Source organism: Typopeltis vanoorti, chromosome 10 (assembly GCF_054136105.1).
Source record: "Typopeltis vanoorti isolate ZY-2024b chromosome 10, IOZ_Tvanoo_1.0, whole genome shotgun sequence".
NCBI classification, from domain to species: domain Eukaryota; kingdom Metazoa; phylum Arthropoda; class Arachnida; order Uropygi; family Thelyphonidae; genus Typopeltis; species Typopeltis vanoorti.
This window is the reverse complement of record NC_143558.1, coordinates 23,011,691-23,027,678: the sequence shown is the minus strand read 5'-3', so window position 1 is coordinate 23,027,678 and position 15,988 is coordinate 23,011,691. Positions and strand designations below refer to the sequence as shown.

The 15,988-nt window shown below is 34.5% G+C and overlaps 1 protein-coding gene across 2 annotated transcripts in view; it reads left to right on the top strand.

Annotated features, from left to right (window-relative positions):
- LOC150102225 (uncharacterized) overlaps positions 1 to 15,988 on the top strand; it is a 274,606-nt gene that overhangs the window by 59,665 nt on the left and 198,953 nt on the right. For both annotated transcript variants that reach the window (XM_090399744.1, XM_090399743.1), the window contains exons 5-8: positions 4,362 to 4,444; positions 9,490 to 9,577; positions 9,824 to 9,957; positions 15,502 to 15,598. In XM_090399744.1, the coding sequence (XP_090255870.1) occupies positions 4,362 to 4,444; positions 9,490 to 9,577; positions 9,824 to 9,957; positions 15,502 to 15,598 (402 nt within the window). The remainder of the gene's footprint in view (positions 1 to 4,361; positions 4,445 to 9,489; positions 9,578 to 9,823; positions 9,958 to 15,501; positions 15,599 to 15,988) is intronic.

The window sequence follows — 15,988 nt, the reverse complement described above, 5'->3', positions numbered from 1 at the left end:
ATCATAGATGAGAAGATTTTCACCACTGAAGAGTCATTTAATTGCCAAAAAGAGCGACTACATACCCTGGATGGTTGTACAGCACGTACTATAGCACCCAAGATTCAGAGAGGACAGCACCTTGCATCAGTGATGGTTTGGGGGGGGGGGGGGGGGAGTTTCTGAGTTGCATTTCTGTGAGAAAGGGATCAAAACCTCTGCCAAAGTGTATCAAGACACTTTGCTGGAACCTGTGGTATGGTCCCTGAACAACACCTTGTTTCACAGTAAGCAGTGGACCTTGCAACAAGACTTAACCCCTGCACACAAGGCGAGGACCACACAACAGTGGTTGGAAGTGGATTTACTTGACCACATATCACCATCTGATTGGCTGTGTGGAGATCCCAATATGAATCCCTTAGACTTCAAATTGTGTCCAGAGCTTTAGAGAGTAGCCTACAAGAAATGATGATATAGCCATAGCCAGCCTGAAGGTGGATTTGGAGCGAGCATTGGCAGCATTTCTGTTGGATGTTGTGCGTGCTGCCATCGATATATAGCTTACAGACTTTGGGTGTGCATGAAGGCAAAGGGGGGGGGGAGCATTTCGAACATTGAATGCTGCTATATGTACGTTACATGTATGGTTTGTATCTGCTGAAAGCTGTAAATGATTACTGATAGATTAAAGGTTTATGTGCTGTTCAAGTTGTAACAGTATTATATGTAGACTGTATATATTTAATTGTTAGTCTTAATGATTAATTTTACAGAGTATTACCTACAGTATTGTTCACAACAGAATAATTGCATTTTTGAGATTTTGATTTTCAGCAGCCAGTAAGCTCTACCTAAACATTAGGTAGAGCTTACTCTTCCATCTTTGAGACATGGTGATTTCCTTTCACATCTGTTAAATTGCCATTCATTAGATTACAGTGAACACCATACATGTCTGGTGTTTACCAGGTGAAAATTCGAAGCATGGATTATGATTGTTATTTGCTAATAACTAAGTTCTCTATGGCAAATGTTTTAACTTTATCTTTTCTCAGTAAAGAACTTAAAATTGTTCTTTCAGACTTTGGCCAGAAGTTCTGTAGTTCATTATAGTATGTCATTTCATTGATAATGACCACCTACTGTTTAAATATGTTTATATCATATAAAAATAAGTCTGCTTGCATTTTTTTTAATGAAATGATTTTTTTCTCATTTCTTTGCAATTAATTCAGTATCTGAATCTCTCATCAGTAACATTAAATAAGGAATACAAGTCGTTTGTTATTGTATGACGATATATTTTGGCATTTCAAAATCTTAGTAATATTGCAATTCGCAATTGCTGATTACGAAGATAAGAATAACAGCTTATTGTCGGATACATCAACCTACCGTGTCCTAGTCACAGACCCAACACTAAAGAACCACAATGATGTCAACGATTTAATACGTCACATGGAGAACTGGTCTATAGACTTAAAACGAAGATTGAAATCCATGCATCCACTAACACCAAGACTATATGGCACTGCTAAGGTACATAAAAATGGAATACCACTACACCCGATTGTGAATGGAATCAATTCACCAACTTATCTGTTATCTAAACACCTGGCAGGCCTCCTCAAACCACAAATCCATAATTCGGATACTTATATATGAAATTCGCAACATTTCGTTGAGAAACTGAACAACATCTCTATCTCCAATACGGATTTACTCGCCAGCCTGGATGTTACATCTCTATTCACTAACATCCCTGTGGAGGAAGTCATCGACATTTTAGGAAGTTTGCTCCCACAAGACATTATTTCTCTGTTCCATCATTGTTTAACATCAAACTTTTTCTTATGGAATAAAACCATATATCAGCAATTGACTGGCCTTGCAATGGGTAGCCCCCCTCTCTCCATCTTGTGCTGATCTCTTTATGGAAGATTTTGAAAGTAAAATCTTAACTCAGACAGATCCTAAACCCACAGTATGGTGGAGATACGTTGACGATATCTTTATCGTTTGGAACCACAAAAAAAAAAGGATCTGTTCGACTTTCTTAACAAAATCAACTCTCTACACCACACAATCAAATTCACTCTAGAACTTGAAAAAGATAACCAATTATCATTTCTGGACACTTTAATTAAGAAGCTTTCGAATGGTGGTTATCAACCTCTCAGTTTATGGAGAGGTTGATACCTACCAATACAGGACGTTATTTACATTTCACTTCCTGCCACCCTATTTCTCAGAAACTTAGTATTGTATGCATGTTGAAGAACCGTGCCTCTCTCCTTACAACAGATCAACAAGTCCTCCAGGAAGAACTATCCCTGATATCCACCAACCTTACCATGAATGGATTTCCTCGAAGACTAGTCCACAAGATACTTTTCTCTAAACCCCGACAAAGACAACAAGATGATATACGTTATATTTCTACCATCGTCATTCCATACTTAGGGACAGTTTCCAATAAGATTGCTAGACTCCTTAGACAACATAAAATAAGAATGACCTTTAAACCCACAGAAACGATTAGACAATTCTTAAGATCTCCAAAAGATAGCCATCCTTTCTCCAAATATGCTGGAGTTTATAACATACCCTGCTCGTGCGGCTTGAATTACATCGGCCAAACTTCAAGGAGCCTTGAAATTAGGCAAAAAGAACACATAGGTGACGTCAATAATCACAGAGAAGAAAAATCGGGGTTAGCTTTTCATTTGTCAAGAGCGAACCATACCATAGAGTGGGATAGAAGCACGATTCCTTACATGGAGGAGGACTTCCGCTCCCGAATTTTTAAGGAGGCCACAACATTTGCCCGCTGTATACAAAACCTTAACAGGAACCAAGGACTAATCTTGCCCATGATCTGGAAGACCCTTATCAGATCCTTCAATTCGCCAGAACTGAATTATAGTGCCAACTATAGAACGTTCCTAAATAACAACTAGTGATATCATGCATGCTCTATGCATGTATTGTACGTGCTCTGTTCTTTGTTTAATATAATTAGAATCGGTTGATTATAGTTTGTAACAGTTTTTTACTTTTTAGTGCCTTACATCAGTTATGTACCCTGAAGATGCCAACAGCCTTAGTTGGTATAACATATTTGTTTATTATATGCACTTGATCAGTATAATCCCATTAAAAGTCTTTCCAGAGCTTTTTTGGCCAAGAAAAATTTAAACTTTTTTTAACATATTATATACTATATTCTTACATTCTAAGTAAGCTACAGGAATGAAAATGTTATTACAGAAAATCATAAGGAAGTGAAAATATATTTACAGAAATGTACTGTATTTATCAATACCATAAGTGTACATCGTATGTTTACAAGATGAATCATACATCTGTCAGTACCTACATCAATATTGTCTTATATGATAAAAACACTGTACATGTTATATGTATTACTAATACTAGACATCAAAAATAAAAGGATAATGTGAAAAAGGAATTATTCATATTTATTTACAGGTATAAAGATTCATGCATTGATAATTAAGAAGAAGCAGTATGATTTGCTTTATGGTATTCTAGTGCAATCGATACTATTGCTTCACAGTAATCTAGCATATGCACTAATGAATGAATCAGTATAAATTTTTTATTTTATGCTAATTAATAACAGTTATTTTTTTGTAGTTATGATTTAATACTGCATCTTTGTTTCTCTTGACTGTGAATGGTGCCATGCATGGTTTGTAAGTGGTTGGGTGCATAAGCTTTGATAAATTTTAACTTTTTTTATAATAAATTTGTGAATATTTTATGCATTCATGACATGTCTGACTTTTTTTTAATTTTTTCAATCTTTCTAAGCTATGTGGTTCATCTGCGAGTTTTTTCAAATTGTTGAAATCTCTAAAAAAAATTTCCAATATATTTATTCGAAAAAAACTGCATCTAAATGGAGCCGCGCAGTTCAAACCCACATTCTTTAAGGGTCAACTGTATATAATCATTAAACGTATATAATACTGCAATGCTGGCTAAGCTGAAGAAAAGTGTACTTAGTTTATAATATAAAATACAGGAGAAAAGAATAGAAAATAAAGATTTTAATAGAAAAAAAAATGTTCTAGGAATGTTACCTGAAATTTGAAAATTGAACTGAGAAACTATTTTTATTTAAAAAAAATAATAAATAATAATCATAAATAAATAAAATTGGGTCACAAATCAAAGCACTGCCAGGTGATTTTTCTAGTTAACTGATAAACTAATGGTTTTTATTTAGTTCTACATCTGAAGGAACCATAACTTTTAACTTTGTTCTCAAAATAATTTACTTATAAAATTGCTATGTAACATATTTATATTCTCTCATTAGTGCTTGGTTGTTGTTTTTTTTTTGCATGAAGAATGACACCAGATGAAATCATTGAAGATCGGCAGGCAAATTATGAAAGATACCGTACTCTTGTAGAAAATGATTTTTTAGGAGGCAAGTGAAAACCTATATATATATATATATATATAAAACTACAATAATTAAATTTGTCAAGGATTCAGCTATTATCTGTTTTACTTGTTCTAAGTAACTTATATTTTGCTGGTTTTCTTATGGTAGTAGTTAAAATTACATTCATCAGTAGAATTTATGAAAAGAATCAAAAAATTTTATTTTCATGCACTAGTTTATATCTAACACATCTAGTTCTCGGTTGTTAAGACAGACATGTTATGATTATTGTGCTTCATGAATTTAGTGGCCTTTAATATCTTTTGCAAGGCCAAAATTCATGTCATCTCAAATGTGATATCTACTTCTCAGACTAATGATAAAATTCACCCAAACATAAGTGAGGTCATTTTTAGATAACACATCCGAGAAGAACACTATGATAAAGAAATTGAACTATTGTATTAATGGCTGAACTTTGAAAGAAGAAGTAAAAAAAGGGGCTGTTTAAAGCACTGGAAAAAATAAATTGAGATATACTTGAACTATATGAAACAAGAATAGAAGGAAAAACTACTGAAAAAAAAAGCAAGTATATTTTACATACTGAATGGAGGTGGGGAGATCATTGTCAAGGAGAAGTTGGAATTATGGTCTATAAAAGATGGAAAATAAAATTCTTGAATTTAAACCATTCTCCCAGGGAATTACAACTCTAAGATTGAAAATCAGTAAGCAGTTTGATTTAAGTATAATACAAATACAGGAATACCTTGTATAGCATGGTTACTTGGTTCCAAGAAGCGGCAAAACCGCGTTATTCGAGGTCTATTTATAAAGGTTTTCAATTTAATTTGTTTATTACAAAAATTTAGGATAATAAAAATGTTTCAAAAAATGTTATTTTTATTAACTAAATAACAAATAAAATCCTTTTAAACAGATATAAAAGTTGTAGAAAACAAAACAAATATTGCTTCAATTTTAGCATACAGTAATTTACTTTTTAGTGAAGTAGTCTTTTAGTGTTTGTTGAACCATCCTTGTCTTTTTTGTCTCTTCAAGTACTAGATCTCTGTAGCATTTGATGACATTATTGAGACTTTCTCACTTTGATGCTTCTTTCCAAATTCGGTCGGCATTTATGAGAAAGTCGGACCCTTCGTCGATTTTTCTCACAAAAGTTGAAAGGTCAGCAAAGGAAAATTCTTCAACCATGACATCAGTGGGGATCATTATAATCAAAAGAAAAGTTGAAGGAAAGAAGTATGAATGAATCAGACTTATCTGATAGAATGGAAGAAATAGCTTCACAATAATAGAAGTTACTAAAAATTTAAGAAAATCATTACCAGCAAATAGAACATCTAGAGAAAGGCTTACTTTATGGAAACTTGATTTAATCAAAAAGGGAAGAATTAAAGAAAAGGAGCACATAAAAAAAAATAAAATAACTTCAGAAAAAAATATAATTTAAGAACAGACAGTTCAAAGTATAATATAAAACAAAAGTTCTTTGAAAATGATCAAATGAGGGTTGCATGGAAGGAAAACTTGGATTACAAAACTTTAAAAATTAGCAAGTAATAGTACAATTTTTGTTCCTTTTAAGTGTTTCTTTAAATTTGGGAATAGGAAATAGTCAGATGGGACCAAGGTCTGGCAAATTGGGTGGGTGAGGCAGACGTTGAAAGCCCAAGTCGTGTATTGTCTGTAGGGTTTCATGAACAGTGTGAGCAGGTGCATTGTCCTGCAAAAGCAGCATGCCTCTGCTCAGTTTCCCCATGGCTTTTTTCCTCCAGTACCTCCTTCACTTCCTTCATAGCTGTTGAATAACAGTTTCACCTTTTTTTTGAGGTATTTGGTAAGGATTACACCATCTAACCTAAGGACATCTTTTGTCTCAGTATTCTCAGTTTTAAACTTGGCCACCCATCTTCCAACAGTTGGATCAAGCTGGAGCACAGTCCCCTAAAGTCTCACACAAAGTTTGGCGATTTCAGTTGCGGACTTTTCTTATAGTATAAAAAATTAGATGACAGCCCACATCTCTGTGTCTTTGAATTTCTTCAAAACCCCTGACACATTTTATATATCCTAAAAGCAAAAGAACAAATTATTATAGTTTGATCAAACATGGGGTTAAAGGGTTTTAAAATATGTTCTTTCTTCTAGTTATATCAGTATCATTTTTGTTCTAATTGTTTATCAGAACTTTTCAGCCCCCCCCCCTCCCCTTACATGTGTAACAACAATTACATCAAATTTATTCAAAAACTGCAATATATTTCATCCAACATTATGTGCACATCATTAGGGAGGTAGACCATAAATGATGAATCAAATAATGAGTCATAAATCATGTGTATATTCGCTCATGTTTTGGTCACAGCTAAAGTATATGATATTAGAGTTCAAAGAAACAATTGTAGTAAGTTGGGTAGAATAAAAAAAATTAAAATAATTATTAATAAAAAAAACTTATGAATAATTAATAGTCATCACTTCCCAAAACTTGATATTGGTATATGGTCTGATCAATTCAAGTTCAGACATTTTTTTAGCATTTCACGTTTTGAGGAAGACACAATCAAATTTGAACCTGCTGGAGTGAAAAAGTTTTATCTGGTTACAACAATAGCATGAGAAGCAAATTCATACGTGTCAGATTTCAAAATGTAATATAGTCTGAATGTTCTTCAATTCTAATCATGGCAGAATGGCTAGTCTGTTCAAAATAGGAAAGATGGCACAAGCAGGGTACTTGATAGACACCTGGTAAAGAAAGAGGTGGTAATATATCCTTTGTTTATGGTAGGAAGGAAGACAATTTCTGAGCCGGTTTGAGAAAAATCATATAGATTGAATTTATTGAAAAATCCTTGCTATTTTTTTGAAGGTTCCTTTAAGGTAGGGTATTTGTGTACAAGACTCTTGATAATACCATTTTTTGTGATGAATGATAGTTGAGGATGAGTGAATGTATCTGCCAGTAAATGTTAGTTTCTGATAAACTGAAAATTCAATGACCTGTGGGATTACGAATTCTTATCAATTTCCTGATATGTACCCAAAGGGGGTGTTCAGGTTATTATAACACACTACATGATTAAGTTTACATTATTATTAATCTCCTAATGACAATTTTCCTCCAAATCAATCTGTTACTTGTGAGCACTCCAGTATTGTCATATCTGACATTTCGTGCTTCTAAAGTACTTCTGACGGAATCAATCCACCCAGACCAAGGTCTGGGTGGATTGATTCCGTCTTCCTCTGGGTCTCTTTCCTGCCATCTTGGCATCAAACACCTGTTTTGCTAACCTTTCTTCATTATTCTATTAAAATGGTCATACTTAAATTAGCTCTGCTGACACATTCTTGACTGCTAATAATGTGAAGCTCCTTTCTAATATCTTCATTTTTAATATGATTTTGCCATTGATGCCATCAGTTCATTCTCCTAATTTTTCTCAGAACTATCACATCTGTGGTCTCTAGTCTTTGATCAAGTGCTTTATTTCTAACCAAACTCTCAGATCCATTACTTAAAACTGGTTTAAAAAACATCTTGTATATTGCTGGTTTGGTGTTTTGGCTGATTCCTCTTTTATTCCTTATAAATTATTCAGCCAGCAACCCACCATACCAGCTTTGCTTATTCTGTTGTCCTATTTCCAGATTTAACCTGCCATTTTCACTAAAAGCTGCTTAAATAGCTGAAATATTTTACTTATTCTATAGGATCTCCATTCAGAATACAGCTAAGTTTCCTGTTTCTGCCTATTTTCATAGTTTTGGTCTTTTTATTGCTGATTTTCATGCCAAATTTGTTACAGCTGTTGTTCAATTTAGCTAGTGAATCCTGGAGACTTGCACTAGATGTGTTTAGGAGTACAACATCATCTGCATAAAGCAAAGAGCTCATTTTGATATCTCCAATTCTAATATCAGGCCTAATGCCATTTTTTTTTCATAATGTGCACCCTTCTATTATCCCCAGTTTTACATCTAACCATCTTCTTGTATTTCCTTCAATTCTAACCTCTGACTGACAACTTAAATATAGACTATGTATTTCTCTGTATAATGTTCCATTCACCCCATATAATTGTAGTATTTTGAAAAGCTTTTCTCTGCACACTTCATATGCCTTTTCCAGATCTACAAAACTTAAGTACATATTCTCACAAAATTCTATTTGTCTTAAAGTGAAAATATGATGTTGACAATGTCTATTTGGCCTGAACCTGGCTTAGTCTTCTCCAAGTTTCTCTTCCACAATCTTTCTCAATCTCTTTTGAAGTATGCTTGCATAAATCTTGCCTGGAACACTTAGTGGAGAAATTCCACTGTAATTCTTACATTCAGTTTTACTCCCTTTTAATAGATGGGCACTATGCTAGCTCTACTCCAAAACATTGGGAAATCAACCTTCTGAAAAGGCTCTCTGAAGTATGCAGTGTAGTCACTGCAAAACTTCTATATCTCCATACTTAAGCATTTCTTGTCGAATATCATCTATTCCAGCTGCCTTTCTACATTTAAAGTTTTGACAGCTTTTTCTACCTCAAATATTGATACATACTCCTTTTTGCATTCCTGTTGAAAATTTCCTAGCATGGTTCTGTCACTGCTTAGTTCATTTAAGTCTTTCAAAGTAATTACTCCAAACGTCTAGGATATCCTTATCTTCAGTTTTCTTGTCACCTTTATCATCTTTGATTCCTTTTACAGTACTTTCCTCCATGCTAACATTTCGACATTTTAACAATAACTTTTAAATATCCTCTATATTTTGGAGGATATTTAAAACACTAAAAGTGTAATGAATTATATTTCAACCTACATTAATATGACATGAACCATTTATTGAATGACATGCTCAAGGAAGAAAAAGATAGGCATGAATACAAGGTAGATTGTTACCAACAAAGAAACGTTCAGTAATTTGTTATTGATTTATGGATGGTGAAATAAATTATAATTTGTAGTAACGCTTTGTTACTACAAAATATATTTGTTTAATTATAGAGATTATAACACAGTATTAACTATATGTGTTAATTTAGGTTTGTTTCTTTCAGTGTCTGAAGAAAAATTTCTTCATCAGATATTCTTGGAAGAGAGATTTGGTCCTCTTTTAAAACCTGGTGGTGAAGAAGAGAAAAAGAAGTAAAGATGTTTTTTAATTTGCATATTATTATTTTATATTTGTTTTGTAAGTTTTGAGGACATTTTAAGTCAGTAACCACAAAAATTCTGTTTTATTTTTATAAAAAAATATAATGCTAAACATTTCATTTTGTGAAACAGCTATTAGCACATTTTGAATTAGTAGATCTCTTAGTGTGCATATAAAATGCATGCCTTGAATTTGAGCTTAAAATTTAAATAATTTTTCTTTCATTGTGTCATTAGATTAGCAGAGAAAAAAGCAGCTATTGGTTATGTTTATGATGATAGCACACCTGCTGCATCCTTAAATAGTCAGGAAGAGGATGATGATTTAGAAGAAGAGGAGGAAAAGGAAGATCTTAGTGATATTGACTTGGGTAAAAGATATTCTTTTATATAGTATTTTCCCAAAGTGGCCTCTTAATGCCATGCAAGTTTCATCAGTTTCTAGTGTGTTGTACCTACCCTCAAGAAGCATACAAGATACTGTGTTTGTGTTAATGTGTAAATTGGTTCTTATAAACCTAATTGGGATAGTGATTATACTGTTAATCTATCTTCATAGTCATGTATGTCTGTCTGTGTGTTTTCTGTGGTTTTACCTCTTTTTGCAGAGTAGGCCGAGGTAGGAGGTATCTATTTACTTCTATATGATAGTAACCTGCCTTCATTTGGAAGCCTTATAAATGTTCCTAGTTTCCTAGAAAGATTTGAATATGGGTCTTTTTTCCAAAGGACTTCGTTACTGTATAGCAGTAACTGAGATGTATAGCATATTTTATATTCAGTAATTCAAATGTTGAAGTTTTAATTATCCAAACAATTAAACAGTTTGCTGCGTTTTTTATAAAAGGTGCTGTTTCCTCAAACGAAAAGGATTGTATTTGTTGTTGACTGCCATATTGATTCTCTGCGTGACTTTTTCTTTAGTATGTTCAAAAACTTTACTTTTCTATTAATTTCTTCACATTTCAATAAATTATTAAAATGTAAATAATCTGTTAGATTTTTGTTTGTTTTAAAAACCTATTACTGGCATTGTTATTTCACCCTTCCAATATCAGATTGGCTTTCTTTTATTCACAAGGTTCTGCATATTGCATGCCCTCAATCTCTCTTCATATCCTACATTCCACACTGACTTAGTGAATCTTCTTTTGACCCTTTCTCATGATATTGCATTCATGAGGATGAAATAGCTTGGTAAACTGCTTGCAGAATACCTCAACTATATCCTCAGGAATGGTTACCAGTGTCATCCATTAACATCCTCTCATAATCATTCTGCTTTTCACATATTGAAAGAATTCAGTTGGATTTTTCTTGGCTGGACTTGTTCATTTTCACTCTTACTGCTCTTTTACTGTCTTTACCAACCAAGTCACCTTCCTGATCTGCCCTTTGTATGCTCCATGCAACTGATTATTACCAATTATCTTGTGTTGCTTCCACAGTTCCTTCTTCCAGATATCATGCACATGCATAATCCCTTCATTCCTCTATTTTACTTCTACTTCATTTAGCCTTTTAATCTTTGGAATACGCTCAGAAGTTTTTGCTGTAACCATTTCTTGATCAGTGTCCAAGCAGCACCTGTCTCATTTCCATCCAGCTCCTCTTTCCATGCTATAGCCCCCCCCCCCCCCCCCCAGTTGTCTCCTAAGTTTTTCATAATCACTGGCATTGTAGTTTTACATATAGTATGAGGGCTGTTCAATAAGTCTGTGCAAAGTCTAAGAGATGGCGCCACAGTACATATCGAGGTTATTTTTAGTTGGTTGCTGGTAACTGTTGGAGGATCACACATACCAAGTTTCCGTCAGATCTATTACGCTGTGTTTGGCGTTCGTTTGAATCGATCAACTACCGTGATTTGTGAAAAATGGATGAGAAAGAATTTTGTGTAGTGATTAAACTACTTTTTGAAAGGCAAAATGGCTCAGGAAACCAAAGCTAAGCTCGATAAGCATTATGGTGAGTCTGCACCTTCAGTTAGAACGGTTTATAAGTGGTTTAGTAATTTTCAAAGTTGCCATATGAGCACAAGTGACGCTGAATGTTCTGGATGCCCTGTTGAGGTCACTACTCCAGAAATTATTGAAAAAATCCACGATCTGGTGATGGATGATAGAAGAGTGAAGGTGCTAAGGCTGTGGGTATCTCAAATGATTGCATACATAATATTTTACATGAACATTTACATATGAGAAAATTATCCGCAAGATGGGTGCCATGTTTGCTCACACTGGATCAAAAGCATCAACGTGTGAACTGTTGCAAAGACAGCTTGAAGCTGTTTTTTTCAACGGAATCCAGAGGAATTTTTGCTTTGTTTTGTAACAGTGGACGAAACGTATTCATCACTACCAGCTTGAGACCAAGGAACAGTCAAAACATTGGGTTGCAAGTGGGGAATCTGTACCAAAGAAAGCAAAAACCATTCCTTCAGCAGGAAAGGTTATGGCCACCGTCTTCTGGGATGCTCGTGGCATAATCTTCATAGACTTCTTGGAAAAGGGCAAAACAATTACCGGAGTGTATTATGCATCTTTCCAGATCATTTAAATAATGAAATAAAGGAAAAACGACCACACTTGGTGAAAGAGAAGATTCTTTTTCACCATGACAATGCACCCGCTCGCTCTTCTGCAATTGTGACCGCAAAATTGTTTGATTTACACTACGAAGTCCTTTCGCATCTCTCACCCCCCCCCCCCCCCCCCCCCCACCACCACCACCACCAGTCTCCAGATTGGACACCCTCGGACTACTATCTGTTTCCAAACATGAAAAAATGGTGGCAGGAAAGAGATTTTCATCAAATGATGAGGTGATTGCCAAAACAACTGCCTATTTTGAAGAGTTGGGCAAATCATACTATATGGATGGGATCAAAAAACTACAGTATCATTGGACTAAGTGTATAGACTTCAAAGGAGACTATGTTGAAAAATAAAAATGTTTGTCCCAAAAAAACTTGTTTTCTTCATTTTTGCATGGACTTATCGAACAACCCTTGTATATCCCTTCCTTACAGAAGTAAGACTGGCTACAACCAAATTGTCATGTCATGGTCACTCTTGCCACCTGGAGGAAGATTAAACACTCCATTCCCAATCACATCCTCTGATAGTATGATCATATCTGGGATTCTCAACTATCTTGTTCATATTGCCTAAGGTAGTTGTCACTTAAGAACTCAGAATTTACTCACCTTAATTATCTCTTAATTCCAATCACTATTGTCATAATTAAAATCCATAATTATCAGCCTTCTCAATAAGCCAGTTTGTTGATGAATTGCTTTAGCTATGCCCTCCACACTTCCTGTCCTACAGCACTCAACTAAATATCTCATCTTATCAACTTTCACCTCACACTGTTCTGAAGTCTATCTTGCAGATGTAAATCATCTGATATCATCATCAGCACCCTCTCCTCCTTCTGTTTTGCTCTTCCTGTCCTCCCAAACAACATCATATCCTGACTGGAATAGAAGTGGAAGAGTGTCATTCTCATCTGACTATGCTTCACTTATTCCAGTTATTTTTGGGTGAATAAACTTAATCAGTGTAAAATTTCATCTCCTTATTTCTGATACTCCTGGCATTCATAAATAAGCATAGCGATTCATGGAGCCTCTGTAGCTCAGTTGGTATAAATGAAGCCCTTTGGTTGGAAAGACCTGCGTTCAATTCCTGTCTATGATAAGAGGAACCTTTATCAGGTCTTTTAACTAGAGGCGAATTTTCCAGTCTCATATGAAGGTGCAGGGTTTTTTCTTCTGGAAACTCAAGTAGTTCGTCACTCAAAAGGCAAACTGGACTCATGAACACACATCTACAGACATAAGAAGACTTCTGGGATTGAGTAGTTTGCACTGCCACTGGCTAGGAAGTAGTAACTTATGACCAATACCTCATCTCAGATATAAATGCCAATACTGATATCCTGGATAGTCCTGTATGATAACAAGAAAGCAATTCATTTCTTGGTCTATAACTGGTCCTACCATTCCACCTCTCATCTATGACTGCTCCTGTCTGCTCACATTGATTGCCCTTTACCCAATATATTTCCTCAGATTCAACTACTCATGCATCCCAATCACATGCGGAACAAATCTTAACATGTAAAGATGAGGAAGTCTTTTTACAATGTCTTGATATGATCACACTTGGATCGTATGCATGTCTGGTCTCTTCTTTGATGGCCCTTTATGACCCTTCCAGAAGTTTATAAGTCTCAACCAAATCACTCCTCTCATTCAGTGGAGATTCTGGCACAGTGGAGATTGTTAAATGTGATATTGGGATTATGAAAACTGAATAAGAATTTGTGAATTGCAAATGCCAACAAACAGGAGTGATTTGGTTGAGACTTATAAACTTCTGAAAGGGTCATACATGTATATATCCTGTACACCCCTTGAGGGTACATGTCAGGAATTTGATGATGAAGGGTCATACAGGATATCGGTAGATGGAATTTTTCATTTATGGAGATTTTGGAGAGGACAGTTGGGCACACGTGGAAATTGAGAATGAATGCAGTGAAGAAGAGGATGAGAGCTAAATTTTTCTCTCATAGAGTGACACATGGTTAGAATAGATTGCCTTTGGAGATTGTAGTGTGAATGAATTCAATAAAAGTATAACAGGTGATGTGGGCTCCCTCTGTGTGAATCCCTTACTCCTCAGGAGGTCTTTTCTTTTTTTTAAATAACAGAATATTTATGGTCAAATATCATCTTCTCCAGCAGCCTTTTTTCCATTTCAGATTTTTAATCGATTTTTCTACTGACATTCTGTTATTTCTTGTTTCATTTAACCATCTTTGAAAATCATTATTCCAGATTTTTGCCAGTTTCTGGTATTTATTTTCTTTATTTTTCTCATGACTTCTGCTTAGCTCATTTTTACGTTGTTTCGTAGTCTTACATTTTTTTCTGTATTCTCTCAGAGCACCTTACTTATTTGAAAAATTTAATTTTATGCAACTAATAAGATCCTGCAGTGTTTCAGACTGCAATTATTACTCCAAAAATCACTGATAAGAAATGCAGCCCAGTTGATAACTGCAGTGACATATGCAAAAATGTAAACAGAACTCATTCTACATTTCATTGTTAACAGCATATGTTCTCTGTATTAATGTTTTTTTTTTTTTTTTGCATTGGTTTAATAACTTTTTCTTACTTGTATTATTACCTTTGAGAAACTGAGTTGTTAGCTAGTCAGTTAGTGCTAGAACTTTTATAATAGTGTAGTATGACCTTAAATGTCCTCCATGTATGAAATGGCAGTGGACTCTAAAAACATAGAACTTGTTTATATATATATATATATATATATATATATATATATATATATACTGGGGGGGGGGGTGCCTACGCCTCCCCTACGGTGCCCAACCCCCGTGTTTCGGACTGGTAGGTCAGTTCTCCTTGAATTCTGATGACTCGAATTTTGAAGACTCAAAAGAGGGAATCCATCCCCCTGGCATCTAGGTAGTCCCTGAGTGTCAAGTCTTCAAAAGGGGGGACCCTGGTGCCTACAGCCCCTCCCCCCCCACGAGTTCCAGGCAAGTAGGCCGGTTCTCCTTGAATTCTGATGACTCAAATTTTGAAAACTCAAAATGGGGGTTCTGCCTCCCTGACACCTAGGGTATCTCCTGAGTGTCAAGTCTTCAAAAGGGGTCCATCCACTTCCTTTATTTTAACAAAACAGCCCTTTCACCTTCAATTCATTTTTAATGGTTAAAATAGCTTTAGGCATTTTAGCTAAAAAGCTCTAAAAATCACTGATTCTACTTTTTTAAAACATTATTAACAGTAAATTCTAATATATTGTTTATATGCTTTTATCTCAATATTCCAATTATTGTTAAAGGAGTAATATATGAATTAATTTAAATTTCAGATGTAACAATTGATGTTAACCAGCTAACTGTAGATCAGTGTACTGAAATGAATGATCAAGCTACAATATATGGAATGGTGGGGGATGACTTCATAACGTAAGTTGCAGTTTTGTTTCTTCAAAGAGTAGTTTATAAACATTTGGATGCTCATTAAATATTACATTAATATCTTCTGTTGGTGTTATTAAAATGGTGAAATAAGCATGCATTTTCTTTTTTCTTAGATGGTTAAAATAACTTTAGGCATTTTAGCTAAAAAGCTCTAAAAATCACTAATTCTACTTTTTTAAAACATCATTAGTTATAAACACATCACAGATTTCCACCCAATTTTATGCATTTTTGTTATTATGCACGTTTTCCTATATCTGAGTAAATTAATTATGGAATGCTAAAGCACATTTATCAATATGTGCTAATGAAGTCTTTTTCATATGGCATAAAAAATGCATGCCTTATTATTAACAGTTATATTCTTGTAAGAAT